Source organism: Letharia columbiana, assembly GCF_014066305.1.
Source record: "Letharia columbiana isolate WasteWater2 chromosome Unknown Sc0000021_s0, whole genome shotgun sequence".
Classification (NCBI taxonomy): Eukaryota; Fungi; Ascomycota; class Lecanoromycetes; order Lecanorales; family Parmeliaceae; genus Letharia; species Letharia columbiana.
In genome coordinates, this window is record NW_023501062.1 from 363,679 (window position 1) to 391,034 (window position 27,356).

General features: G+C 51.0%; 10 protein-coding genes across 10 annotated transcripts; 5 read left to right on the forward strand and 5 right to left on the reverse strand.

The window, feature by feature from the left end:
- Positions 1-191: 191 nt before the first annotated feature.
- Positions 192-1,311, reverse strand: HO173_006867 (uncharacterized protein; the record flags this gene model as incomplete). Its single annotated transcript, XM_037308773.1, has 2 exons — positions 192-846; positions 899-1,311. 2 exons carry the CDS (start codon positions 1,309-1,311, stop codon positions 192-194), a joined length of 1,068 nt encoding a protein of 355 aa, XP_037164318.1.
- Positions 1,312-2,793: 1,482 nt separating this feature from the next.
- Positions 2,794-4,625, forward strand: HO173_006868 (uncharacterized protein; the record flags this gene model as incomplete). Its single annotated transcript, XM_037308774.1, has 6 exons — positions 2,794-3,192; positions 3,347-3,391; positions 3,443-3,663; positions 3,715-3,851; positions 3,901-4,052; positions 4,104-4,625. The coding sequence occupies 6 exons, from the start codon at positions 2,794-2,796 to the stop codon at positions 4,623-4,625; spliced, it is 1,476 nt and encodes a 491-aa protein (XP_037164319.1).
- A 511-nt stretch (positions 4,626-5,136) lies between these two features.
- HO173_006869 (uncharacterized protein) lies at positions 5,137-6,502 on the forward strand (the record flags this gene model as incomplete). The annotated part of the gene is made up of 2 exons (XM_037308775.1): positions 5,137-5,179; positions 5,262-6,502. The coding sequence occupies 2 exons, from the start codon at positions 5,137-5,139 to the stop codon at positions 6,500-6,502; spliced, it is 1,284 nt and encodes a 427-aa protein (XP_037164320.1).
- Positions 6,503-6,728: 226 nt separating this feature from the next.
- On the reverse strand, positions 6,729-9,164 carry HO173_006870 (uncharacterized protein; the record flags this gene model as incomplete). The annotated part of the gene is made up of 3 exons (XM_037308776.1): positions 6,729-7,742; positions 7,791-8,299; positions 8,603-9,164. The coding sequence occupies 3 exons, from the start codon at positions 9,162-9,164 to the stop codon at positions 6,729-6,731; spliced, it is 2,085 nt and encodes a 694-aa protein (XP_037164321.1).
- Positions 9,165-9,902: 738 nt separating this feature from the next.
- HO173_006871 (uncharacterized protein) lies at positions 9,903-11,660 on the forward strand (the record flags this gene model as incomplete). The annotated part of the gene is made up of 4 exons (XM_037308777.1): positions 9,903-9,906; positions 9,956-10,038; positions 10,096-11,557; positions 11,620-11,660. The coding sequence occupies 4 exons, from the start codon at positions 9,903-9,905 to the stop codon at positions 11,658-11,660; spliced, it is 1,590 nt and encodes a 529-aa protein (XP_037164322.1).
- A 349-nt stretch (positions 11,661-12,009) lies between these two features.
- On the reverse strand, positions 12,010-13,262 carry HO173_006872 (uncharacterized protein; the record flags this gene model as incomplete). Its single annotated transcript, XM_037308778.1, has 5 exons — positions 12,010-12,096; positions 12,148-12,274; positions 12,337-12,753; positions 12,812-12,905; positions 12,962-13,262. The coding sequence occupies 5 exons, from the start codon at positions 13,260-13,262 to the stop codon at positions 12,010-12,012; spliced, it is 1,026 nt and encodes a 341-aa protein (XP_037164323.1).
- Positions 13,263-14,502: 1,240 nt separating this feature from the next.
- Positions 14,503-17,944, forward strand: HO173_006873 (uncharacterized protein; the record flags this gene model as incomplete). Its single annotated transcript, XM_037308779.1, has 7 exons — positions 14,503-14,680; positions 15,191-15,267; positions 15,325-16,122; positions 16,184-16,385; positions 16,450-16,974; positions 17,143-17,319; positions 17,373-17,944. The coding sequence occupies 7 exons, from the start codon at positions 14,503-14,505 to the stop codon at positions 17,942-17,944; spliced, it is 2,529 nt and encodes an 842-aa protein (XP_037164324.1).
- Positions 17,945-18,602: 658 nt separating this feature from the next.
- HO173_006874 (uncharacterized protein) lies at positions 18,603-21,120 on the reverse strand (the record flags this gene model as incomplete). Its single annotated transcript, XM_037308780.1, has 2 exons — positions 18,603-20,416; positions 20,469-21,120. 2 exons carry the CDS (start codon positions 21,118-21,120, stop codon positions 18,603-18,605), a joined length of 2,466 nt encoding a protein of 821 aa, XP_037164325.1.
- A 1,374-nt stretch (positions 21,121-22,494) lies between these two features.
- Positions 22,495-24,099, forward strand: HO173_006875 (uncharacterized protein; the record flags this gene model as incomplete). The annotated part of the gene is made up of 2 exons (XM_037308781.1): positions 22,495-23,329; positions 23,474-24,099. 2 exons carry the CDS (start codon positions 22,495-22,497, stop codon positions 24,097-24,099), a joined length of 1,461 nt encoding a protein of 486 aa, XP_037164326.1.
- Positions 24,100-24,427: 328 nt separating this feature from the next.
- HO173_006876 (uncharacterized protein) lies at positions 24,428-26,022 on the reverse strand (the record flags this gene model as incomplete). Its single annotated transcript, XM_037308782.1, has 2 exons — positions 24,428-25,688; positions 25,742-26,022. The coding sequence occupies 2 exons, from the start codon at positions 26,020-26,022 to the stop codon at positions 24,428-24,430; spliced, it is 1,542 nt and encodes a 513-aa protein (XP_037164327.1).
- Between the last annotated feature and the right edge of the window lie 1,334 nt (positions 26,023-27,356).

The window sequence follows — 27,356 nt, forward strand, 5'->3', positions numbered from 1 at the left end:
TCCGTATACAATCTCCAGATATCCACCACATGTATCTCCACTCCAGTCGAAAATATCCCCTAGACTCCGTCCCTCCTCAGGAGATATTGTTGACAACGCTCACGGTTTGCCCGCCCGGAACGCCTTGCTTTCTGTATATCATGCAAACCGGCGATGTATAAAGGAGAAGTAGAGAGGCCGCCGCCCCGGGATCAAGGATCGTAATTCTTGTACGCGCAGCTGCAGAAATCGGCCGCCGGCATCACGTCGTAGCCCGAGGTGACCCGGTCCCCCGGCTGCCCGTTGTTCAATTCGTAGCACGCCGGCACGTCCACCCCGCCGCCGATCGACTGCGTCGCGTCCACGGCATAGTTCCAATTGGCGAAAGCGCCGCCCACCGACGACGTCGCACCGGTCGAGTTGCTCGGATACGATTTCGGCTTGCTGGTGTACAGATCCGCCGTGAACAGGGTGTCGTTGTAGTCGCACCTGACGTTGAAGGACGGGAAGACGGACTTTTCGACCGTCGTGGTGAAGGTGTAGCGCTCGTTGTCCGTGCCGGCATCGACGAGGGTGAGCGTTGCGTTGGAGAAGTCGATGGAGAAGGGATTGTCCGTCGAGGAGATGGTGAGGTTGGACGCGGGGTCGGCAGTGGAAACCGCGGCCGAGATGAGCCAGTTGAAGGTGGCCTGGGAGTCGGTGGGGGAGGTGGCGTAGGTGACGGAGGGTTCGCATTTCCAGCTTTCCGGGTTGGAAGTGCAGTTGGTGGAGGTGGTGTCGAGGAAGGTGATGAAGGTATAGGAGCCGATTGGGAAAGGTCCGGCGCTGGGGGAGGAGCTCGAGGAGGGCACCGCAGGGGTAGCGCTACTGCACGGGGTTGTCAGCCGATTGGGATTTTGACCGCTTCCTTCACACCTACCTGCTGCTGTGTTTTTTATGCAGACCGACGGCGAGTCCGACAACCAGAGCGACGAGGCAGGCAATGAAGATCACGGCTACGACACAGATGCGCCGCCATCCACCTCTCCGCGCGACATATGCATTGTTCCTCAAGTCTTCAAACTTCTCCCCCTTGGGACCCTTCACATCCCATAGTGTATATGTAGGAGGTGATCGTCCGCTATAGCGGGGAGGTTCTCCTAAGAATCTCCGGTGGAAAGGGCGATTGTGTGTTTTCGGGGGGGAGGTGGGAGGCAGTGCCACGTAATTGGCATCTTCTTCGATGATTGAGAGTCTGAGAGAGCTGGTGCGGGAAGCGTTTCTGCTGCCCCGACGTACTCCGGCATTAGTTGAATGACGTGGAAGGGTACGGTCATTGTTCTCTGAAGCCATCGTGACGTCGGTTCGCCGATGACATTGAAACGGGGTTCGGTGTGGGGAGTGGGAAGGTTGAAGGTGAAGGTGGGAGGGTGTTGGGAAGGAGGCTGATGGAAAAGGGAGGGCGGTGATGAGGGCGACGACGACAGCGGAAAGATTAAATTATTGGTAAGGCGATATGAGAGTCATTACTGGGGGGGGGGGGGCTAAAAGAGGGCCAAAAAGAGGGCAAGGCTTGTCGTCGTGGCTCATGCAATTTGGGTTTCGATGAGCGATGGACGAGTAAAAAGAAAAGGAATTGGTTGGCTCTATTCCAAGCGACTATGCCAGCTTGAGTTGAGATCTGACACTAAATTGCGGGATTCTTTTGACTCTTGCAGGGGGCTATAGATCTGTGGTGGAAATTTATACGTATCTTACTTTACAGTACTTAATTACTTAACTTCCTTAACTCATACTATTTATTCCTCATAGTGATAGGACGAGAGGACTAACAATAATACGGTAATACGGTATCCTCCTTATTAGTTCATGCAGCTTTCCACCTCGTTCCGACCTTCTCCATCTTAATTAATCTAACCTCCTTGCCTCTCGATAACAAGTTCAAGCGCATGTACCACCAGATAAAGTACATGTAGATTGATACGCCAATGCCGAATATCTGCGTGGAAATCTATGCGCACCACATAAGTATGGAGAATTGATCAAGTGATCAACGGGCCAACACCAAGGCCCACAATAATCAATTCCTTAGTGACACCCCGGTACGAAGTACTGTACTCGGAAAAGAGAAAAGAGGCTTCATGCAAGTCTCCTCTTTTGGATCCGGACCCCACGAATGATGGATATTATCGTCTGCCATTTGCATTTCCCCCATTCTCCTCCAACCTTTCCTCCTTTCCTCCTTACATCATTTCTCCCAAAAATTCCGCTCTTATCTCCGAAGATATACGCAAGTCTCCCATCTCACCAATGTAAACCCCACAAGAGTTCCTTATCATCAGTTGACACAATATTTGTCGGAACTCTATCTTGCCCTCTTCGAGTCCAACTCAAGTTGCTGCCCTGTGAACATTGAAATAATACTTCCCTTCCAGGTGATTTCGTGCATCAACACTCACTGCTATCAGTCGTCTCCTATGAATTTGTTGTCTATCTAAACAGATTCACATTCCAGCGATGCTTGCTACTTTTCATCGCCGCAAACGGATGCTCAGTCATACCATCTGCTTTGTCGCAAGTTTCTGTCCATAGCCCCCCCAATGGTGGTCGTTGTACTTCTCTTTCTCGTTTCGCTATCCTTTCCCAGCGTGCTCAGCAAGACCATCAGCAGAGGAAGTTTGATTCCACTGGAACTTGTAAACAATCACAATTTTGACCATGCTCCTACCATTTTCCAAGTCACTGTATGTGGCTTAAACCGCTATCAATATTCTGAAGATATAGGGCAGCATATCAAGGGTAGCAAGCTGGGGAATACCGAATGGTCCTCTAAGAATGGGCAACGGTCTCTTGCCCGAAGAGCATGGCAATAATGGCATCGGTCCGCAGCGCACCAAAAGGCCAGGTAATAGGTTTGAACCGTACGAGGCCGGCCATGTACCCGGACAAAGACCTCTAGGGGTCTCAAATCTAGGGCTCGAGACACCACAGTTGCCAGGGCAAAGCGAACCGAATAGCAAAACCCCGTCAGAGCCTTACGATATCGACGAGGGATACGACTCTGATCAGGTTGAGGCCTACGACGTCGCATGGCATCAAAAGGCTGCGGCGACCGCCGAGGCCAGTGATTATGCAAAATGGGAACCCGCTGCTGCTGAGTTCATCAAGTCATATTCCGGCCTTGGTAATGGTTGGGTAGGGAAGAGACCACTGGGTGCGGGGGGGTTCGGTATGGTTCGTACATTTTGGAGTATTTCCTTTCTTTATAGTGCAATTTCTGAGTTGCAAGACATATGTCCGGAGCAGAAGGCTCTTCCACGCCCGAGGCCTGTCTTGCGAGTCTGAGTTTTGCCTTTAAAAGGCAACGCTGACTCCGAAATGTGCGTAGGCAGGTCTATGGGAGAAGCGTGACGGCAATGGAACCCTAATTGAAGTAAATGGCACCTTCTCTATGTGACTGACAAATTTCCTGACAGTCTCAAAGCAAATGGTAATCAAACAAATGGGCGTCCGCAAAGGAATATGGAGACCGGAAATGCCCATGGAAGTCAAGATGATGAGAATGATGAAAGAGACCGCATGTCCATCTGTGGTTCGATATATAGCATATAGGAGATTTCTTCATGATCAAGTTCACCGCATCTATATGGAGTACTGCCCTCATGGCGACCTCAGAAGACTATACAAAAGATATAGGAGATTTAGGTTCGTTTGTCCACGGGTTGGGATCGACGCCGAGGTACTGAAACTGAGCAGGCTGTACATGCCGGAACCGTTTCTTTGGGACGCCTTTTACCATCTCGTGGAGGCCGCTGTAGCGATGCGGTCTGGGCCAACAGACGGAAGCTGGGGTGGTCACGAGATTGTGCACCGGGACATAAAGCCCGGAAATAGTCCGACCCCTGAATTCTTCCCAACTCTTGCCATGCTAATTGAGATCAGTCTTCCTGGACACGGAGGACAGGAAAAGTGGGATTCCTTTCTATCCAAAAACTAAACTGGGCGACTGGGGCCTCGCTCGCAAGACCTATGCCAATGATCCTGATAATCCAAGCAACCTTCGCATGGCTGGAACTCCGGGGTACAAGCCGCCGGTAAGTATATTCTTTACTCCTGCATGCACGCCAGTTGATGAACGATATCAGGAACAAAAAGATCCACCTTTACCTATTTTCGAAACACACCCAGTATCTATCCTTGCACACACTAACGTCTGGGCAATTGGAGCCACGATGTTTGAACTGATGACCTTGCACAGAGTCCACGGTTTCTTGCTAAAACCACAAGGCGACATCGTCGATGAAGAAGGCATCAAACCTAGCCAGACCGATCGGAACCCTCCGTACAGCTCGCAACTCTCCAAGCTCATCCAGGATTGCCTTAGACCCATCCCGCTGGACCGACCAACTGTCATGGAACTACGTACCAAGATAAACCCCCACCGTGATGCCATTGTCAAGCTGACGCGGGAGCGCGAGGGAGCCGAGACAGCAGAGCCATCGGAAAACGAGAGGCTGTACTATATAGGTAATGAGATCAAGTGGGCAAAGACAGGGGACTGGCAACCACATGAACGCGATAAGGATTCGGATAAGTCTGAAAGCGGTTTCGCAGACCCTGACCTTTCTCCCATACAGTATCCAGTTTTCGACGATCCGGGGGAATGATGTATCGAGACGATCTTCCAAGATTTCGGGTGTTTCAGAGTCCCAACAGATGGAAGAAGACGCGGCACATATGGGTGAATGGAGGCACATCTTAGAAGTGAATCCAGAAGAGTATCTTCGACGGCGAAAGTGTACTTTGGGAATCATTCGAAGAAAGAAAGAATGGTAGTGAGGAATTGGAATGGGGGGGTTTTCCAATGGGCTGGCTCGGGTCTGTCAAGTTAAGAAGGGATCAGTCACGAGAATCGGACGCTATCGTATTTCTTGAGCAAGCTTCAATATACAGACCTTTTCCTTTTCAATGAAGTTATGCAATGGGTCGAAAAACTATTACACCTGACCAGTGAGACAATGTTGGTGCAAGGTGTCGGACCGTATATGAAGCCGTAGTGGGACCGCAGTCAACCCTACCCTAACGTTCTTCCTCCAACCCCATTCCATAACCATGATGTGAGCAACAACGCCAACCACACCGCCTTCAAGGCATGTGAACGTACCAAAATCCCTTGAAATGCTCAAAGCAATCTTCTTCGCCACCTTCGACGTCACCGAAGGTCTCCTCCCCCTCCACTCCACCCCACCCCACTCCCATCCCGAACCCACCAAAACCTCCTCAGCTAACATCACCCCCATCAGGCCCCAAAGTCCTCCACCAAGTCCCCGCCTCCTCCATAACCGCCTCCCCCTCCTCCCCCGCCATCCCTCTCATCCACTTCCCCCCGATCGCCTCCCTCCTCATCCCGCACCCGACCCTCTGCAACAACGGCCTCGTGACCCTGACCCACTCCCACCACCGCATCCTCTCCTACCCGCAACACATCGCCTCCCCCCGCTACGCGCGCAACGCCTACACCTTCAACTTCTGCCTCGTGCTGGCCGAGGAGGCGGACTTCGGCTCCTACGTCCCCGTGGTGCGGAAGCTGAACGCCCTCTTCCGCACGCTGGAGGAGCAGGGCCAGTTCCTGTCCCGGGACGGCGGCGGCGGCGGCAAGGTCTACGCCCTGTGCGAGATCCTGCTCGAGGACCTGAACAACTACTCCGAGGCCATGATCCCCATCGACGCCTCCAACACCCTCAACGTCAAACTCTTCCCCACCTACCCGCCCCCGCCGCCCCTCCACGCCCACCACGTGCCCCTCGCCACCGTCCGCCTCGCCGGCCTCGTCGACGAAAACTGGGACCTCACCATGCTGCGCCTGCTCCCCTGGATCGACGGCGTCAACAGCGTCAAGCAGATCGCGCTGCTCGCCGACGCCGACTTCAAGCTCGTCCGCAAGGCCATCCGGCACCTGCTCTACTACGGCTGCGTGCTCTTGCTCGACATCTTCAGCTTCGGGGCCATCTACGCGCCGACGGCGGAGGTGGCGGCCTTTGTCGAGAGTCAGGCGATGCAGGCGGAGTGCGCGAGGTATGTCGCTCTGGGCCACGGGGATGGGTTGGGCGCGGAGGAGGAGGGGCAGGGGAGGGCGATGAGTGGTACGCAGTTGGCGGAGCTCTACCTGTCGTTGAGACAGGGGCACAGTGTCAAGAGCTGGTGCATGGAGCATGCGGACGCGGCGGGTCGGATCGACGTGAGACGCTTCGTCACGTTCGGTGTCATCAAGGGCTTCTTGTACAGGGTGCACAAGTACGCGTTGGCGACGTCGATCCACCGATCCGGCTCGAGGCGATTGACAAAGGCGAATTTCCATCGGTCGAAGCAGGGGGAGGGGCGGAAGAAGGAGAGGATGGGCGGGGGGGTGGAGAATGTGGATCTGGGGAAATATCTCGACGGCACGCATTGCTTTGACGAGATATGTACGGATCTGATGATTAGTGAGAAGGAGTTGACGGCGAGGTTGAAGGCTTGGGGGGATGTGCAGATTATATGTCGATGATATTGGCAGGTCTGTGGAGCTCGGACCGGAAAGGACGGCCTTCCAGAATTGGACTTTATTCTGTCGTACGTAGGTTCATTTGATGGAGGATGAGTATGTAATGAGTTTTCAGCATGGGCAGGAATCGACGTTCACCGTGAACAAGTCATCGCAGCCATATCAATCATCTCAAGCCTTGGGGGTATCTATTCAGAAGAGCGCCCAACATGACCTCTCGAACCATATCCTACTCCTCACCTTCCTCCCACCTCTCCCTCTCCTGCCTCATCAATGGTTCCATGACCGCGTCTGTAAAGATCCCCTCCCCAGGTCCCCTGACTCTCCTAATATCAGGTGGAAATACAGGCCCGATTTGCGCCTCCCATTTCGCCCTCCGATTCATCAATTGCCTCGCTACATCACCAATGCCCGGTTTGCTGATTCCACCCACAGCACCATTGGCAGTCGAGACACCGCCTTGTATAGGATGACTGCCACCACCCGCACCTCCGGGCCTCTTGGTGTTCTTCTTCGTTTTGCCTAACGTGCGCGTACGTTTCAGATACGCTTGTTGTACTTGGCCATCGAGATCCTCGAGGATGGTTGCAAACTCTTGATAAGCCATTTGTTCCTGAGCCAGCTCTAAGACTCTCTGTTTTCTTGCTCCGTTGACGACGCTCACTTCTCTCAATTTCTCCTGCAGATAACGCAAGCGCTCTGCGATCTCGTCATCGCAATGAGCGTCATAGTCTGGCTCGTCGTCTGGGGAAAGGAAGCCGATGTGGCGTAATTCGGCTTTAAGACGTTCGTCGATTTGGGCGTGTGAGAGATTCTGGGCGTTGGTTGGGGGACGGTCGAATGACGGGAGGGCGGTGGCGGCCGGGAAGGTCTGAGATTTATTGTTGGACTCTTCGGTAGGTGCCGAGTCGTGACTGGTGCCATTAGGGAGGTCGCCATTGGTAAGGGAGGATTCTCCGATACCGTTGGGAAGGCCATTTAGCTGTGACTTCTCCTCTGTTGGTGGTGTACGATGCTCGAAACGCATGGTGGAGAGAAGGCGGTTGAGTAACGGACCGCCAGATATCTGATCTGTTTCCGCAAGCTCATCGTCCATTTGATCAAGGGAGCCGCGAGGCTGATTGGGTGGCAGTCTGTCTTGTTCTGGGGTGTCCCGCGACATGGAGCCGTCTTCCTCAGCCCAGACATCGGTGTAATGACGCTTGCCTCTGCGAGGCATGGCGAATAGAGTCACCCGATCACCCTACATTTTTTCAGCTTGGAATGTGTCTCCTTTCTCCCCTAGACTTACTCGCTCATTTAGAAAACCAATGTCCTCCTCTTTCAAAGGTCTCAAATAGTTGTCAAGATAAGCTGAAAAAGTATGAGCAGCAACTTGATTATTTGGTTTGACTGCATTGCTGAAGTCCTTGTCCATGCCTCCTCGAGGGACAGCTATAAGTTCATGGAGATCATCATGGGGGAATGAAGCGACGCAGTAGATTTCTTTCTTTTCTTCGTCGGTCATGCCATCTGTGATGGGTCGGATTTCGTAGACAGTAGGATCATCAAACGTGAGGGGGTTGGGCCCAAAGGTCTGATATTGTGCTATGCTTGCTGCCGGTGGAGGCTGATGTACACCATCAGAGGAGGTACTGGGCGATGGGGATGGTCGGGCAGATTCTGGATTTAAAGGCGGAGGAGCGGTCAATGGTGATGCAAGCGGTGAAGCTTCCGATAAAGATGACGAGCTTCCGCACACTGCATCGAGTTTTCTCTTTCGAGGTGACGGCGTGTCCTTGGGAGCCTGGCTGGGCGAAGCTTTGGGAGTGTCAGCATTACTTGACATCTTTCCGCGAGCTGACTTGTGCATTCTCGCGATCTCGCTGTCTCTCCCTAGTGGAAAGCCCCAGAATTTAACGCTTCAGGATGCCAGAACGCATGGGAAGCCTTGAGTGGGGGAGTGTCATACTCTCCATTGTCGGACCTTACGACCAAAGATGTGGATGTAGTGATGCAGGATCGTAGTAATGTACCAGATAATGCAGTGTTTAGGATTCAAAGTGAAGGATAACAAATTGGAGGAAGGTGTGTTGGCGGATAGCCGACGAATCACAGACGTACCTTTGAGTGGCAGGTCCAGCCCATCTTGCCTTGCCAGACCATGTGCCCCATGGGCCAAAGGTCGTTCTTCCCTGACACTACTTCGTTCTTTCTTTTTCTTCACCTTCCCGCCCTTTCTTCCTCTAATCTCGTCATCTTCCTCTTCGGCTTCTTTCTTCAGCGTCTTTAATGTTTCCCTCTCTTCTGCTTCGCGCGCGCGAGCCTCTTGTTCCACCTGCCTTTCCTCGTCTAAGGCTTCTTTTCTTTTCTCGGACAGTGCACGCATGCCAGCGTTGCAAGTATCGCTTCGTGCAGATGCCAAGTCGCTCAACTGTTTCAAGTCCTTGGCCATAATTGTCAGGTGGCTTGGATCTGGTATGCCTCCAGCGCCTCCATGGCGCTCGAGTATATCATCGTAGCTGATATTTGAGGGCACCATGAGATTCCCAATAAGAATATCAAGAAAGGCTGTATGTAATGGCGCTATGGATCCGCTGGCCGAGGAAGTTGGAGTAGAATTGCGGCTGCGAGACTGTCTCCCCTCGCGACCCTTGGATTTGCTCTTCCCTACCAGTGGAGGCATGTGGGGCGTCGTAGAGACTATATCGTGGGACACGCTTGCAGAGGCGGATTGAAACGGTCGATAGCAGAGGTGGGGGCCCGGAGCAAAAAGCCGAGAATGAAAAGTTCGCAAAACAGTTCAATGTCAAGTTGATGCCAAGCAGATGAAGAGTAGATGAAGAGTTGCAGTGGTGTTGTGATGTAGAGTATTACCTCCCGTAAAGATCCTAATCCAGTAGATAGGTCAGGCAGTCAGTCAGTCAGTCAAAATGTGCCACTTGATGCCATATTGCTGAGAAGAGATGAAGCGTAATTTTTCACTCAAGATCAGCGAGTAAGAGACAGCAAAGTTGAGAATCTGGAGCTGAGATCAGTAGGTACATGATATTAGGGAAGAGAGTAGAGACACGACGTGAGAAGGTTCGAAAGCATTCGGGATGAACCGCATTAGCGCAAGATCTCGGGCCGAATAGTTTTCCGTAAGGCTGAACAGGATCTGATCGAGGGATCAAGGACAAGGATTGATGCAAAAGTTCCTAAACGCCCGCCTTCGTTCATTCTCTCATTCTATCGTTATACCAACATTCAAGCATTTGACCATCCAAACATTTAATTTATTCATCCTTTCGTTAATCTTCATTGACATGTTGCTTTTCTCATTCAATTTTATATAGCCTGATAGTGCTCCTTTGTTTGCCTTCCCGGACGATGAGTGTCTGAAGTACAAAAGGGTGCTGCTGTCCGAGGTGAATATCGCGCGATGGGTATAGCTTCTACACACTTTCATTCCACGGAGCAGCTAACGTCGCGCAGCCGCTCAATCAGTCGATACTTTCGTCCTTGCCTTCAGCGATCCTCTTTCAAATGAGGCTGAGCCCCAGAGAGCACGGGTCAATGTTCGTTTCCCCCTCGCAATTTCCGCCCCTTCGATCGACTGAATCAGCCTCTGCTAGGTCAGCATTTCCTTTGAACTTTTCAACAACAATCATGTCCAAACACTCTCCACCAATCAGGCCGGAGGAGACGTCGAAGGGCTGTTATTTGTTCCTGACTTGGATTCGTCCGACCCCTGCTTCAATGCATCGATGCAATACGTCCCAAGTAATGTCACCCGAATAGGTGATCTACCAACCGTGCAATACTTGTACTTGGGATTTGCGCCATGGTTCTCTGCAGACTGTACAAAATCCTACCTTGCCGCCGCCCGTGAGGTGCCAGGCCTCGACGGACTCATATTCTATACCCCAAACAACAGCACTGGTACGCCTCCACCGGTATCAGATGGGACTTGGGACTTAAACGATGGAGGACAATGGAAGTCGGAGAACAAATACCCCGTCTATGCTGTACCAGGCGTCGATGGAGGGATTATTATGCAGCAGCTCGCGCAGTACTCTCGCAATGCATCAAGTGCTAAGGTGCAAAACATCCTCGCGCAGGAGCAACTGGATCCTACAGATTACGTTCGACTCTATACGACCTTCGGATTGAATGGTGGCACCAGTCTGCCCACATTGTGGGCATTTCTGCTAATTGTACTTGGCATCGTTCTCTTCATCATTGGCTTAACATCTATCTCGATGCATTACTATCAGCGACGCAATCGTCGCGCTCTTGAACGCCGCATCCGAAGCGGTGAAGTCGACCTCGAAACCCTTGGCATCAAGCGGTTGCGTGTCTCTCAAGAAGCCGTCAACAATCTTCCCACTTTCATCTATGTCCCCAACGAAAGCAAATCAACTGACACCAATGAGCCGGGGGAACTTTCTTCACGAGCGCTTTCAGAGTCAGCTGCGCCAGCCTCTTCCACACCAGACCACACTCTTTGGGCGCAACCAACATGTCCTATCTGCCTCGATGACTTCATCCCTCGCGAAACCACGGTTCGCTCCCTCCCATGTCACCACATCTACCATCCTGCATGTATCGATCCTTTTCTACTGGCCAACAGCTCCCTCTGCCCCGTCTGTAAAGCTAAAGTGGTCCCTCAAGAGCAAAATGCCTACACATACGAGCCGGTCACTAATGCAATGGTGCGCTACGAGCGTCGAGCTGGAAGGATGAGACTTGCGCGCGAGATGAGGCGGTCACAGACTGGATGGGTTGGGACCCAGGGAAGGGTGAGTAGCGGGCGCTTCAATAACCTCAGGAGGGTATGCGGGAGGGATAGGAGAATCTTCAGTGCCCCAAGTGCAGCGCCGACAACGAGTCAGATCGAGATGGTCGCCGTGGGGAACAGGGCAGCGTCGAGTCCAATCGCAGCTCCGCATCCCGAGGTGTCGGCAGTGCAGACAAGACCGCCGGCTGACACTACTATAAGAAGAGAATGGATCAGCAGGAGGATGAGTGCATTGGTGGGGCGTGAGCCGACGATAGAAGAGACGGAGGCGGAGAGACTGGCACGGATGCCCATGTGTATGCCCCCATCAAGAACATTGTTTCATAGCCTTGAAGCTATTGCTAACAGCCATGTTTAGGGCGAAGAGCCCTTGGCGCTGTCTTCCCTGGTTTCCGATAACCTCAATCAGTAGCCACGCGCTGGAATATCTAGATGGAGACTTGATTCTTGCGTTTACCTTTCAAGCGAGGAGTTGCGGCATAGCGAAGCACATTAGCAAGGCGTTGGGGCAATCATGTCAGATACTACAGGAAAGGGGTGTCGTTTGCACATCTAATGGATGTTTGTGGGGCTTTGTACCTGGGCTAGTGCATTCAGGGAATGGCCTATGTCATTGTACATTTGACTTCTGGATATCTTCCCGGTAAAGCACAGCATTATAGTGTCAATACGGTTTAAATCTACCTGATTCGTTCCCACCATCGGCTACACTCTTTTTCTTTTTCTTCCTCGGCTTCTCTGCTTCCGCTTACTCCTGCTCTTCACCCCCTCCACCTATAGACGTCCGCCACGCCTTTACTAAACCGTCCTCGCCCGCGGTGAAGATAGTACCGTCCTAAAAGGGTGGTCAGTTAGGCTAGGCATGTACACCTTCGTAGATGATTACCTCATTGTTAACATGAATGGAGCGGACGATCTCCTCTCCGTGCGCGCCTGGAAGCCGGATGGTTTGGCTGGCATCAAATGACCATTCGTCGATCAGGCGGAGAGGTATGAGATCTAGATGTTGCTTGCTGCTCGAAACAATATGTCAGGTTCGAGGCAGGAGGGGCGAGAGCGGACCAATGATGCTGACCTGTGTGATCCAACGCCGACGATCGCTTCGACGCCGCCGCTGCCAGGAGGAATGACATCGACAACATATTCAGAGTCCAGCTTTGGTCTCAGATCCCCAAATACCGTCGGCGAAGGCTCATCTGTCGAATCTCCTTGCCCATTGAGATGATACATAGAGAATGTCTCGTCATGGCTCAGAGCAAAAAAGTCCGAGTTGGAAAGAAATCCAGCATGGTTGATTGAGCTGCCGTGGTTTTGTACTTGGACGAGAGCGTCATCTTCGTCGGAAATAGATATGTCGTAAATGTTGACGAGGCCGTCAGTGCTACCGGAGAGGAGACATCTTGGCAGAGTGGGATGGAATTGCACTTCTGTTACATCGTCGTTGTGGCTTTCGATATAATTCTGCAGCAGTCTGTTTGGAGATCGCATGTCCCTGTAATTGTAATGAGCCCGTCTTTAAATTACTTCCGGGTTTGAGAGAGGTATGAGACCATAGAAGTACGGCAGCTTGAGAATGACTTAGCTCTGTACCAGCAGCGATGTTTGTGCCGTGAGAAGCTAGAGATAAGTATGGAGCATTTTTGTCTAAGAAGCTGGTCAATTTCCTCATGTGTAGTTGCGGTTTTCCTGCGTTTGCTGACCACTGCCAAATTGCATGGTCTTCTGCCCAGATCGCAAGTCGTATCGCCGCACCACAGCATCCCGGCCTGCTGTCAACAATGAATGGGGATCATGGTCCACAACTTGCAAGCAGGTCACGCCATCATGCACATTGTTCAGGACTCCGCCGGCGATTTCTCGCAGGGTTTGGAGATCAAGAAGACGGAGAGAGTCGTCTGAAGAGATTGCTGCAAGATTGCCGTTCACAATTACAATCTTATAGATGTACGAATCTGCTGGGAGAGATGATATTGAGGTAGTCGTTAGGCTGGCAAATCTCATGATGCTGGTCTGTGATCAAAGCTAGTAGGGAATCTGGAGAGACTTTCGAGAATGAAAAGTCCTGAAATCGTTACGCATGTTCGGAGACCTCTTTTGCCACTAAAGTCGCAAGCTCCCTTAAAACATAGATGGACTGAGATACAGACATAGTAAAAAGGAACATATGGCGACTTCCCACATCAACCATCTCATACGCCAGGTCCGTAGGAGGAGAGGCTAGGAGCTTCCTTTCTCCGTACGAGGGGTATTAGCGCAAGTGGACTGCCAAGACTGCAGACCTCACCTCGTCTCGAGCTTTCTCCATCCCTCATAGTTGAGCTCTGTGGCACCTTTTCCTGCAGATATTAGCCAACGAAATTAACCACGAATTGGCTTGCCTTGCAAAATGCCTCCCCGACACCAAAAACAGCTTTCTAAGCCCCCAATAAAGCTCAAAGTCCTGCTGACTGTGACCAATGCCTCGCGTGTCCACGCTCTCTCCAGAAGCGTTCAGTGACTCTCAGCATCTTAGTCTTACACCCCTTCGAGACTTCATGACAGTTCGATCCTGATTTCTCTAGCTTTTTCGCTCCTGTAGGCTGCTCATCGAACCATAAGCCGCTTCAATGGAACAGAATGCCATTGCATGCCTTCCCAACCTTCCCCAACCTAACACCTGGTTTCCTCTCTCAGAGACGGGGAAATCCTTCCCCTTCCGTAACAATGTAATATGCTGCTATGGAGCTAATCTTCGGATATCGTTGCTTTGACCAGCTCGCCCTTACTCACATATGACCCACATATAACCCACCGTCTGATGTTGGACGGTGTCTTTCTTACCTCTTGCACTGATTCCTTATCATAACCATCTGTCAGCCCAGAGGCAGTGGACTTCCACGCTGTCCGGCCGAAGTATAGACGGTCCCACTTTCGACAAAGCTGTCTTTCTCTGGATGCCGAGACGCTTCGGCTGAACACCAACCGTGCATTGGGTCGGACAGTCTCATCCAGTAAAAACAGATCGATCTGCGCGAGGATGCTCGAGGACTGATCCTCGTAAATCCTTAGTGCATCCTAACTAGCTCCCACAGACACCTGGTGTTATCTCTTGCAAATTTTCTTTCTTTCAGCACCAACCTCGCTCAGCAACAACCATCCCCCAACTTTTACCCTTTGCTTGCTTCTGCTAATACCCGGAAAAGACAACAACAACATCAGCCCAACGCACGCAACTCCCAATAACACCCAGCAGCGAGCCATTATGACTCAACCACCTGATTATTCCCTCTTCTTCACCGACGGTGATCAGAACCACCTACCCAACGATACGGAGTTGAAGCAAGGCTACAAGAGCACAGACGACTATGACCTGACGAAGAAGGCTCTTTCAATTTTTGCAGTCGAGATGGCGAAGAGGCTAGAGACGAAAATCAGTAAGGGTGAGTCAGAAATTGTTATCATGTTGCCTACCATCACAGAGAACGCGTATTGTGTCAATCCCAGTTTCTAGATGATCAATGACCTCGAATCGAGCCTCCTGTCCTTTGAGTGTGTTGCATAGGACCGTCTTTGCTGGTCTTGTTTTTCAAGGCCACAAGGTGCGGACTTTGGCGAAGTGTGTTCAAGTCCAGCTCACTCGTATATGGTTGTTACATCTGCAAGTCATATGTTTTTTTCTCATGTTGGAAGTGTTGTTCACGTTTATTGGGCCCAAACGCTGCCACGAAGATGAGGAGTTGGTGGAGAACTATCCTTGTCCTAGTGAGCAATGATTTGAGTCTCAAGACATCAAAACCACCAGTGGCACTCACGGCTACCTAGGGTAGCATGCATTTCCATGATATTTTTACCGCAATCCGCCTCTAATCATGAGTGTTTTTTGCTCTTCCGATATATATACATACATATCAAGGCTGGCAAGCACTCGTAGCTAACCTTGTTGATATCAGGCACCATTTATAGCAAGATTCCCACCGGTTATAGTGCGTGGCCATGTCCACGTAAAGTTGGTGAATCGGGTGTAGAGGTTAGTCGTCCAGCGTCAGCGCAACCTCATCTGCGCCCACATTGACAAATTCCACAGAAATCCAAGATCGATTGGTACATCTTCGGCCACCCTAACAACAAAAAATTCGATTCTTTTGCTCAGTTCTCTCACCACATTCATTTCCTCCAGCAGCAGCAGCCACCAGAAGATTGTCCATGCAAGGTTTGCTTGAAGCACCCACTCACTGCCCAAACCGTTGTTTACCCGGATCCGGCACCAGCTAGCATGATCAGCCCTTCTGAAGATCAAGCCCCTTCGGAAGAAGTCGGACCGAAGAAGGACAAGCCTTCACACGCACTGAAAGCACAAACGGATGCCGCATCGTCTTCCAAGGACGCAAAGGGAGGTTCACGTCGTCAAAAGCCCATCCCGTCTGGTGAAGAAGTAGAGGAAGAAGCGCGTGCAGCCTCGTCTACTTCGAAAGGGCTATCGACCAAACGTCACTCAAGGCATACGCGAGAAGAGCTGCGCGCCAAGGCCGCGGCAATCTTTGGTGAGGACTCAGAGGACGAAGCGGTGCCCAAGATAGCCAAACATCCGGCAAAGCGCCGGTCTCATTTCGCAGCCATGTCAGAGAAGCCTTCGAAGCGCGTTCGTACCCAACGCGATGAAGAGGAGGGTCTCAATATCGGTGGTGATGAAGTAGCGGGGTCTGAAGCTGAAAGTCCCAAGGACTCCGATGCAGGAGAAAAGGAAATTTTCGTGCCTGATCAAGATGTCCTTTATCACCAAGAACTCTTTGCCCAAATCAAGAAGATATACGATCAGCAACTCTTCATCCGCATCAAGGAAAAAAAGCGCTTTGACGAACCCATGAATCAAATGATAGACACAGTAAGTGCAACTTTCCGAGTCAGCTTTTAAGCCAAGAGACTGTATGACTGATTCACGTCAGAACTTCAACACGAAGGAAGACATTGTCCATAAGATGCTTACGGAACTCCCTCAGCAAGGGTCCTACGTGTTTCGAATCGGTGAGATCGTGGCATATCTTCCAGATGCGAAGACAACCTTCAGACAAGAGCACACAGACGGAGAATTCTGGATGGAAGACCACGAGACTGGCAAGCTGCTAGGTCGGCCTCCATGGCTTGCAGGTAAGCAATAGATTATCGTAATCCGTCATCACTCGTTGTTTGCTGGCACTAAGAAAGCGTGCAGGCGTGGTAGCTCAAGTGCCAGATAGAGTCGTGACTCCGAGGATGCTCGGAGAGGAGCATGGAGAGGAAACCTTTCCTCTGCATGGCTCTAGATATCTGATCGAGCCGCTGCCGGAGATGGCATCTTCAAAAAAGGATACCGGGCTAGCGTCCATCTATGTCCCATTCCGTAACATCTGCCCTTTCGCCTATGCCATCGACATTCACAAAGGTCGTCCGACTTCCAGTTACCATGGCTCAATGTTCTGTGCGATGGAGCGCATGGCGACTCTCTCCTTGGTATATCAACAGTATGTCAGGGCCAAATGGCCACATGCTCTCATGTACTACGGCGGGATTTACCTAGGCGCTGAATTGCTTGTGGTTGGAGACGCTGTACGGATCGAGTCAAATTTCAAGATCAAGGGATGCTACGAAATTCTGATCATCAACTCGATCAAGCTAAGGTTCAACGGTATTCAACCAGAACCCAATGGGAGGACCGTGACTGGGAAGAGGGCTGATTTTCAGCGCCTATATTTCCGTGGTAAGGCACTTTTCGGAATCCTCTCTTCCTGTCTGAGACTGCTTGTTGAGTTGCGAGACATGTTGGGGGAACAAGTTACCCAATTAGCACCCTTTCTAACCCCCGAAACACGTCTTGTTACTCAAATGTTTATCAACGAAGGGAAATGCTGACTCCCAAATTTGCTAGGACACGGCTTTACTACAGACAAAAACCATCCCCATGTAGGCGACCCAATAGAGGCCAATATCCATCCTGCTATGCGTCAACAGCAGGACGCTGTGAAATGGTACCGCATTGGCAACCCCGATGACGAAATGGAAGTCGACTTCTCCAGGGTAATTGGACGCCTCTTCGAGAGCGCAGGTAGGGTTGGACAGCATGCTCACGAAAGACCTCGCTAACTTTCGTGTCTTCAGTGGTCATGAAATGGTTCGCAAGACTCTGGCACGCCAACATGGAGGCAGAAGCCATCAACTATGGACACGAAGGAGTTCTGCAGATGCGTCAGCTCGCCCGAATGAGATCCCCGAACCTTGGATGGGACCCCAATGACAACAAGGGTGAAAACCCGAGGTGGTTTTGGGCCCGTGATCGTGTGCACGCATTGGATCTTATCTATCAGGGTAAGCGCGAAGTTGGCGAAGCGGATCGGATGGGGGGTCTTGACACCCATACCCATGATTCGGCGGAATTAGGATCGCGGAATCCGCTTTCTTGGAGGAGCATCGTGATGAAAGTGGACCGCGACAACGCAGTTGGCTACCCTGGTAAGGAGACAGTTGATCGCCCACGGAAGCTCATTGGTACCGAGACCCCCAAAGACAAGCCCACCAAGTTCCGGTCAGGCCGCTACTATTCGTTCGTCAACGGAGAAACCTTTGACAAATGGACGAGGGACACGGACTCGATCATGGACAATGAGGATCGAAAGGCGAGACGCAAAGCCTTGCAGAAGTGGTGGAATGGGATTTTCTTTCTCCTCTATTGATGGGGTATGATATGGACGACATTCTCGCTTCATTTGCGATGAACATCAGCAGATTTCTCAACCCTTTCAATTACGGCACAACAGGATGCAACACGCTCTTCCCTCAAGTGTCTTCAAACGACGCTTCAATTACTGTACATTAGCATGCAAAATCTTCTCCCCTCAATAATCTTCAAAGTAACTCTTTCGCAACAGTGAGTTCGTATAATCGAGGCTCAACTTCATAAGCTTTTGCATGTACTAGTACACGTAACCAATCACAGCCTACCGCCCAACATGCCCACGAAAGCTCCTCTGATACTATGGACCCGAAGAACGAGCCTGCAGCCAAGCCTCCCCCCCCCGGCCCCCCACTGCCTTTCCTATTCCATCCATACAGGTGGATCTGTTCGCCATGTTCACCAAGAGCACGGATGACTTCGTGGACGAGAAGGATCGGGCGGAGATGTGAGCACCGGAAGACTGATCTTGTAATGGATGTATATTACCTGGGTCGTGGAAAACGGCGTGGATGACGTGGCCTTGCAATCGGCAGAGGTAATTTACGCGAGATGGTTGGTTTATTTGGGCTTTGGGCCCCCTGCTTTATAGGATAGATGGAAAGGGAGAAGCTATCCATAAAATCCGGGATACATGGATTGAATGGCATTTCCAAGAATCACGGATCCTCCTTCTCTACATATTCAGGCGGCGGTAACTCCTCCCCTCGCTCCGTGCTCTCATCCGCAGCAACCCACACCTTGCCCAGCTCCTTCTCAATCTCCTCCCTGCGTCTCCGCCAGCCCTCTACCTTCCCCAGCGTCTCCCGTAAGGATTCAAGCTCTCGCTCCACTCCTTCCTTTTCCTCTTCCGTGCCAATCCTATCGAAAATCCACTCCTCACCTTCTTCGCCTTGGCCAAGATCTAGGTTCCACTCGTGATACCGCTTGAGGCTGACTCTCGTACTTATAGTCAGTAATGTAATGCCTCGTTCCTTGCATCGCTCGTAAAGCAGGCCTTCGACGTCGGAAGAAACAGCTGATGTGCCCTCGTCAATGACTGCATAACGTGGCTCATGATACATCAATCGTGCAAATGCCATCCGCTGCTTTTCACCACCCGAGAGGACATCTTTCCACTCCTTTCTTACATCCCAGCCGTCTTCCCGTTCGGGCAGGTAGCCTAGTCGTACGTCCTCGAGGATGCCTAAGAGTTCATGGTCTTTACGGCCGGAGTCTCGCATATCAATTTCCGAGTGCGGATAGATGACTTGGTCTCTTAGGGTACCGCTGGCGAGGTACGGCCGTTGCGGGAGGAACATAATGCCATCTGTGCCTGTACTACGAGGTCGTGACACTAGACCACGGTAAACAGGCCACAGACCACCTAAGACGCGGGCGATAGATGATTTTCCGGCGCCGTTGGGACCAGAGATCAGGACGTGAGCACCTGGAGTAATGGTGAAGGAGAGGGAAGGGATGAGTGGGTCACCTGGAAGAGGATAGATGGCTGGAGCGACGAGTGGGACATTTTCAAGACGTACGCCGTCGTAGCCGCGATGGAGAGTCCCAAGGATGTCGGAGAGTGAATATGGTTCTGGGGATGTGCCGCGCGGGGGGTAATAGGCAGAGGCGTGGACGCGATGGAGAGTGGAGATGAGGCCGTAGACGCGGGATGTGTAGCCTGCCAGTTCAGAAAGATCTTTGATACTGTACATCATGCGTCCACCAGCGTCGGCGAGTGAGAGCATAAGGCGTTTATTGGTGATGAATTGTTGCATGCGGCCATGCGAGCGGTTTGCGGGAGGTGAGGATGTGGTGGTTTCTGTGGGAGAGAGTTCGGAATGACCACCTAGACCACCCCATTCTGGCAGAAAGACGGGCAGGGAGGTGATGAGATAGCCAAAGGCTGACCAAGAGTATTTCAGGACAAAATCTTCGAGCATGTTGTAGCGGATCTTGAGACGGTAGATGCCCTCCATCCAGACTTTAAGATCTTTGTATCCTTTGTCAAGGAATATCTTTTCCATGTCTGCGCCACCATAGAATGCCACCTCTTCAGCATTCGCTATCAGTCGTGCATGTAACCCTCTGAAATCTCCTTCTTTGCGTCCTTCCACTGCCTTCAATTTCCCAAATGGTGGTGAAAGTCGACGTAGTGCCGTTGCTGTGATGAAATAATTGGCCAAAAGACCGGTCAGGGCCAGTGGTCCCAAAGATCGGAACAACTGATAGTTGAAGACGAAAAGGTCGACTAAAGGTTTCCCAATAGACGAATAAAGGGAGGCAGCCGAAGCGGTGAACAGGGTCAGATCATTGGTGATGAATTGGTCTGCTCCTTGGCCAACGCCGCCATCGAGATTCAATAGCTTGTAGTAGTTGAGATTGTCGTTTAAGTAGATGTCGTGGATATATCGAGTGAGTCTTGTGCGGAAAGCTATGGATACTTTGCTCTGAAGGAATTTGATAGTAGCGTTGGTGTAGGATGCAAAGCCTGGAGAAGTCAATTGACGTCGTAGCCTCTCTCTTTTCCGAATGGAACATACCACCAACACCGCACCACTTGACAATCCCCCAGAGGAAGCTTCTCCCATTGCCAGCTACCAGATCCCTTACTATCTCTCCATCAAGTCTGGTCACCACCAGCGAGAGGTAGGTTCGAAGTAGAAGGAATAGTCCTTGGCTGAACAGTAACCCCGACTCTTTGCTATTCCAATGCGGGACCATAATGCTCAGAAGACTCAAGAATTGGTGTATGAAGGCGATGTTGAGACCGGGCTTCGTATTTGGTGGAGGAACTTGACCAGCAACTTGCCCATCTCCAAGGCGCGCCGCTCGAGGGGGGTTCAGGAACAGGCGTCTATGAGCATCGAAAGTCATGGGTCTCGTGGGATATATCTTGACCTCTGCTGTCGAGGAGCGATAAGGCACGATTATTGTCCTCGATCCATCCTTTCCACGCAAGCCAGAATTTCGCCGTAGGAGTCTTTGTCGCTGTGCTTTCTTTCTTGACTCTTGTCTCCACCATATTCGACCTCCATAAGCCCCAGATATAATGGTGATGAGCAAAGCTAGCGTAGCTGCAAGGCGTGTTACTTTTGAGGTTTGCTCGTATTTTGAGCGAAAGAGGCGAGCCCATGGTCCCAATATCGCTAGCAAAGGATCCACAGAATGACGAAGAGTCGACTGAGCTGCCATTGTGCTCTATTCCCGACTGATCCAAACGTGCTATCGTCGTTGGAACAAGGAGGGAAGGGTCCAGGCCAAAGAAGCGCTCGATAATACCATGTTGAATGAGAAAGGCCAATGGGTCTACACTCTATCTTGCCCCACACAGCCTATTCCTCAAGCACGATTGAGTATACAGGGATAAAGTATGTGAAGTTGTTGCCCTCTAGTTGAAGTCGCCAATGCACTTCGTTTTCCCCAGAGCCTCGGCTGCGGCAAATCTCCCGGAAAGAACTTCGCCACCTGTGCCACAGGCCCAGCTCTCTTGTCCATGCAAATCGACTCTGACGACCATTGACTGCTAGCAATGCCCATGGCGGAGCTTTTCTGCATGTCCTCAGCATCCTATCCATCTGCTGCTCTCTGCTCTGGAATACATACAGTATAATACGGTAGAGGAGCAGACAGCTGAGACAACATACGGCTCCCAATGATATACTTACTTGTCTGTTATTGCACGATGCCATCATCTGGATATTTGACCGGCCAGTCAAAATGAGACTGTATTCCACAGGGCATTGCTGGCAAAATAGTCTTACGGATATGATCACCAAGGCTGTCCCTTAGTATGCTTGATGCACGATCAATCCTCGAGATGGATTAGAGCTGCAAAATGGACAAGTAGAAGTCTCAATTTACGCAGAAGCCGTCTGTTCTTATTTGGTTCTCCTACATTGTTTCAGCTATCCTGATTCGCCAAGAGTCTCTATGGATGAATCAGTGTCCAATTTGTTTCCACTTACTTCTCCTTTGCGCCTTTTCTATACAATTTGAATTCGTGCCGAGTGCTGCTAAGTGACTTATCTCAAGCGCCTGAAGCTGAATGCTTCACAGCTAATAGGGAGTGGCTATCGTTCTATATCGCTTGCGGAGGTATTCGTCTAAGCCCTGCGGGTGTACCTTACTTACAGGCGAATACATCCCACGCCTGACGAACACCTTTGGTGGGATGCCAACTTCGCTTCAAGCCATGCATTGAGACGACCAAAGAGATCATCAGCAACCGCAATGGCTCATTACGCTTGTTTTGCTGGTAAGTTGTTCCATGCATCAAAGGATATCATGGGTCTTAATTTATGGCCTATCAAAGACGTGCGGCTTTAACGTAAACGCGTCCATGGGCGCTGCGAGCTTTGTGGGTCGATGGTCGATCGTACTATGGAACGGAACGTGTGGATCAGCATGCAGGATCTATTATAAGAATATTCAGTCTCTATACTTATATTGTGCTTGATTAATCATGTCTCAAGCAACCGCACCTTCCCAGTCCGGGAGACTGCCTAGGGCGTTGGACCGACACTCGGCCGCATTGGCACAACCAAAAGCCTACGGAAAGCCGTCTGCATGTCGTCTTTCAAGATCACATTGTTGATTTGCCTCTGCCTGGTCTCAACCTTGACTGCGAATCCAATTCACAGGATTAGAGAACTCGACTCTGTTCCTGCGAAAGGTTTTCAAGCCCTACACGGGTCGAGGTCCCTATTTACAACGTCCAACACCAACAGGAAACTTTGCAGTTCGTCAGACAGATCTTGCAAGCTACATCGCAGAACTCGAGACTTCTACATATGGAGAGCCCGCCCGCTCGAGCTCATCCTTCCTATTCATTACGCAGTCCCAGTGCTCCAGGAATTCTGCAATGCAACACTAACACAAGTCAACGAGCAGTGGTCGTTACAAGCCCCGTTACCTAGCTTCTGGATCAAACAAGGCAACTTGGAGCTCTTTTTCCGCTCGGTGGGCGGACCGATACCATGGTCTCTCGTAGCAAGATTTGCCACAAAGATGCTTTGCGCGACGCAGCTGGGATGGCTTGGCACGTATGAGATTATATACCAGAATGGCGCGGCGAACCAGGCTGTCGGGGTGACCCTGCGGATTGCCAACAATCAGCTCCCATCGCCGCAACACCATCTGACCAAATCAAGGACAGTAGAGGCTGCTGAAAAAACGGATTTGAAGAAGCGTAACCAAATTCATCTAATCTCCTTCAAGGTCCATGACTCTATAGTGCCAGTCTCCATCGCGGCACCCTGTGTAAAAGCCTTCTTCGACGCCATCGCCGCTGAAGCTTCTAACGCTTGGACGTCCCGACCAGAAACAGCACTGTTAACCGTGACTCAAGGATCCTTCCAGCTGACCGTGTCGTGCCTGGGAGCCCGAATCCCATGGCCTATGCGTACGTATTTCGGATTCCATATTTCCTCCTCTGGACCAGATCTTGAGCCTTGAGACACAGCTTGAGAGTCTACTCTGTAGACATGTTGCAAGGCTCAACATGCCCTGTCGGATAGGCAATACTGACTCCGAAATTATATCTTAGTCGTGTCCGCTGCGCAGAAATTCTCTTCCTATGCGGATCACCGCTGGGCCAACACCTTTGACGCTTTCTACGAAGAAGCCGAGTTCGGCATCACGGTCGCCCCGAGCCTGCGCCTCTTGCAACGGTCGACCGGGCCCCGCTTGACCGCCAACGCCCTACCCCCGAGAGGGAACCTCCAGCGTCCCAGCCCGCCGGCCCGCTCGACCGCGCCCCTCCGGCCCCGCGCCCCCACCACCACCACCAGGCCCCCGTCCCCGGCGATCAGAGTCACCAGCTTCATCCGGACCGCCGCCCTCGTCCCCACCGCCCTCGCCGCCGCCCAGCTCGAAGACTTCTACACCATCCTCGCCACCAAGATCGAAACGGGCCAGCTGGCCCACCGCCGCCCGGCCCGCACCGTCGTCTGCTCCCTCTGGGACTTCGAGCTCGTCTTCTCCTGCGACCGCATCGACGTGCCCTGGAGCTTCGTCCAGGCCTTCGCCATCGACATGGCCGAGTGGTCGTCCAGGGGGTTCACCGGCCTCTACGAGGCCACGGTGAGGGGGGAGGGCCCGCTGAGTGGGCTGGTCTTTGTGGTGCAGATGAGGCTGAAGGGGAAGGGTCGACGGTCGCCGTTTCTCGTGTGAGGTCGCGGGTCCTCTACTCTACCGAGTCCGCCGGTTCTGGCCAAAATCATGGGGGGTTTCCGCTGCCGCCCACCTTGTAGACCTTACCCCCCACCGAGGATTTCAGCAGCAGCCAGGATATCGTAATCACATACTGTTGGGAAATCAATTGTATTGGTTACAGATTCCGTTAATGCTACAATCACCTCCATGACTTCTGAACACACATCATGCTATCACATGTCTATATGCATGAGATTGAAGGCCTCGCTATGCATGCAATGCTTGCTCAATTATCCACCAGACAGGCGTGAAACACCGGGTATCTATCCATCTTCAATATTGCCACTTACTCCTTCATGACCTCGCCCTGTATCATCGCGTCGCTAGGGTGCTTGGTCTCCGTGGCATGCCCGTTCGCATTAGCAAAGGCACTGCTGTCGTCGAGTGGGATGGACATCCATCCTTTGATTGACCCGTCTGTCGCCAGTATCTTGTGGTCTTGAGCCAACTGGAAGGCCTGATCCCCTTCCGGCTGCTCCAAACCAGGCGTATTAGAGATTTCCAATTCCATATCCAAAGCGGAAGTGTCTGCGACTTTGACACCACTCCTCCTCAACGACTCCAATATCGCGCGAACATTGAGACGCAATGTACGTTCAGGATCCTCCACCTTGAAAATCTTTCTCGTTGCCCACGGAAATAATGGGCCAAAATCCGACTGCGAAAGATGTGCTGAGGCGATGGGATAGAAAATGTGCGGTTTTGCTACCAGAGCGGAGGTTTCCCCTACAGGTGACGAGATGGCGCGTTTCGTTTCCCGCAAGTTGGAGGTCCATTTGAAGAACGCTTCGCTGAGAACGGCCAAAGGCGGAGACCCACTCCTCGATTTGTAAGCGGGAAGCGGTTTGGACCAGAGGTAGGAAGTCGAACTACTCAGGAGTGGAAGGGTCCAAAGATCTAGGAGGGTTATGGTTGAAGAGGGTGTCACTTGAGAGACTAGTGAGGAATCCGAAGTTGGACGGTAGAGCGGTGCGTAGCCATTGGATGGGTGAGATTCATGATAGTAGACCGATTTGATAAATTGCACCACTGTTGCTGCCCCGAATGAGTGGCCGGACCAGGAGATCTTGCCCGGTGTGTGGACGTCGAGCGCGGAGGCGAACATGGCCAAAAGACCAGGACCCTGAGAAGTTCGAGCTCCAATGTTGTGCAATTGCATTGGATTGCGGTCGAGTTTGAGCAGCACTTCATGTATTGTGCCCAACTCCCAAAGCCGTATTTTCAGCTGCGTGTTCCGGTTCTCATCCACCTCCGGCGACGGCTTGTGGGGAAGAGCTCGGTAATCCACAACTTTTCGTGGGGATCCATCCGTAGAATGTATAACGGATATCGGAGCACTGCCGTCTCTGTGCTCCGGCGTTACGACTACCATTCCATGGCTTGCCAATGAGCCAGTCAAGTGGCTGTAGGCATTTTTCGTTCCCCCCAGGCCGTGTGAAAATACCATGACCGGCCATCGTCCTATCTGTTCTGGCGGAGGAAGGAGTGGCGCGTCTTGCGAAGCAGGGATCGTGGTATGGAAAACGAGGCGGAGAATTGGTAGGTAGCTAGAAAAGTGATATTAGATCCATGGTTCCTGGAACTTGCTTGAGTGAAATACCTGAGAAACGATGCCAGTCGAGGACCAGCGCTTAAGAATCGAGCATATGCGCGGAAATATTCCCCTTGGGGACTCGGTAACCAGTACACGGATTTGGGCTTCGTAGGTTCGCAAGGGTAGAAAAGTCGGAAGCTGACAGTGGTTACGTTCGCGTCCGGAGGCGGATTGCTCGTGGGTAGATCTGAGATTGGTATCTCTAGCTCCTGAGTACCGACATTGTAGGGGCCTGTGTAAGCAGGAAAGGAAGGAACAGGGTTTAAGCGGGAGAGAAGAGAGGACATTGTGGGCACGCGAGCATCAATGCTGAGAGTGATTGGGATCTATTAGCGCTATTATTTACAAACAAACTCCATGCAATACTGAAGAGACTGTGGGAGAAAAAAAAAAGGAAAAAGGAAAAAGCAAAAGGAGGCGAATAGAAATTAAGGGATGGATGCAATAATGCCAAATGCCATGATATCGTGACGTTTTTTTTGCCATCCGGAGAGAAATTTTGTGAAGAAAATTGCCGCTCGGGGTTCCCGCCGCGCTTGTACGGCGGACGAGGGCTGACACTACGACAAAACTAAAACCAATTATTTCTTCTTCTCGCGACTTTAAAGAGATACTTGAAGAGGTTTCTTTAAGAAATATTTTAGAGAGATACTTTAGAGGATTTTTTATAAGATACTCGAGGGGAATTTGAAAGATTATTCGAGGATATACTTTTGAAGATACTTAAGGAGGATACTTTAGAGAGTATTTAAAGACTTACTCGAGGGATTTCTTAAAGAGTTACTCGAGAAATCACTTGAACAAATACTCGAAGTACGATAAAGAAGTAAGGATTTACGGGAAATTCCGCGTAAAGTCCCGTAGAATAATTTTTTTTTTTTTTTGCGAAGGACTTTATAAAATATTCGATTATAGTATTAATTATTAGGGGTTTTCAGAGTAACTTTTTCCCGCGTGGAATCGTCGGAGTGTCGGAGTTTCAGTGATTTGCCACCAAAATCTGGTGGCGAATCACTAAAACTCCGAAACTCCGACGATTTTACCTTCGAGAATAACCGCCGAAAAAGTACGGTTATTATAGAATATTCAAATATTCGAATATTCGGACATTCGTAGATACTTCACGTAACTATTTCAGGTAAATTTCGAGTATTATTTAGGCCTTTTTATTCTTTCTATCTACCTCCTATACGCCTATATTCTTTTAACACGCCATAATAAAAAAGAGAAAGCTTATCGTTACTTCCACCGTCACTCCTTAACGTTACTCCACCGTTATTCCCTCTAATACTTAAAAACCTCGTAACTCTAAGATTAAATGATTATAATAAGATGTAGATTTTATTATTAATTGATTTCGTATATAAGACGAGGAGAGTAAGCCGTATAACTATGAGGACTGGAGTGGAGGCAATCACATCGATGGAGGCTAGAAAATACTCGAAGACACAGGGCTAATAACCATTAGGGCTAGGGCTAATAAGCGAATTTCTGAAAATTCCATAGAAATCAGGTCTATTTGATAGTGGGGTGTTCAGGGTAGCCGAATATTCCACAGTAAGAAATCTGAAAATTCCACACTTTGAATATTCCCACGGAGTTACTCTGAAAACCCCTATTA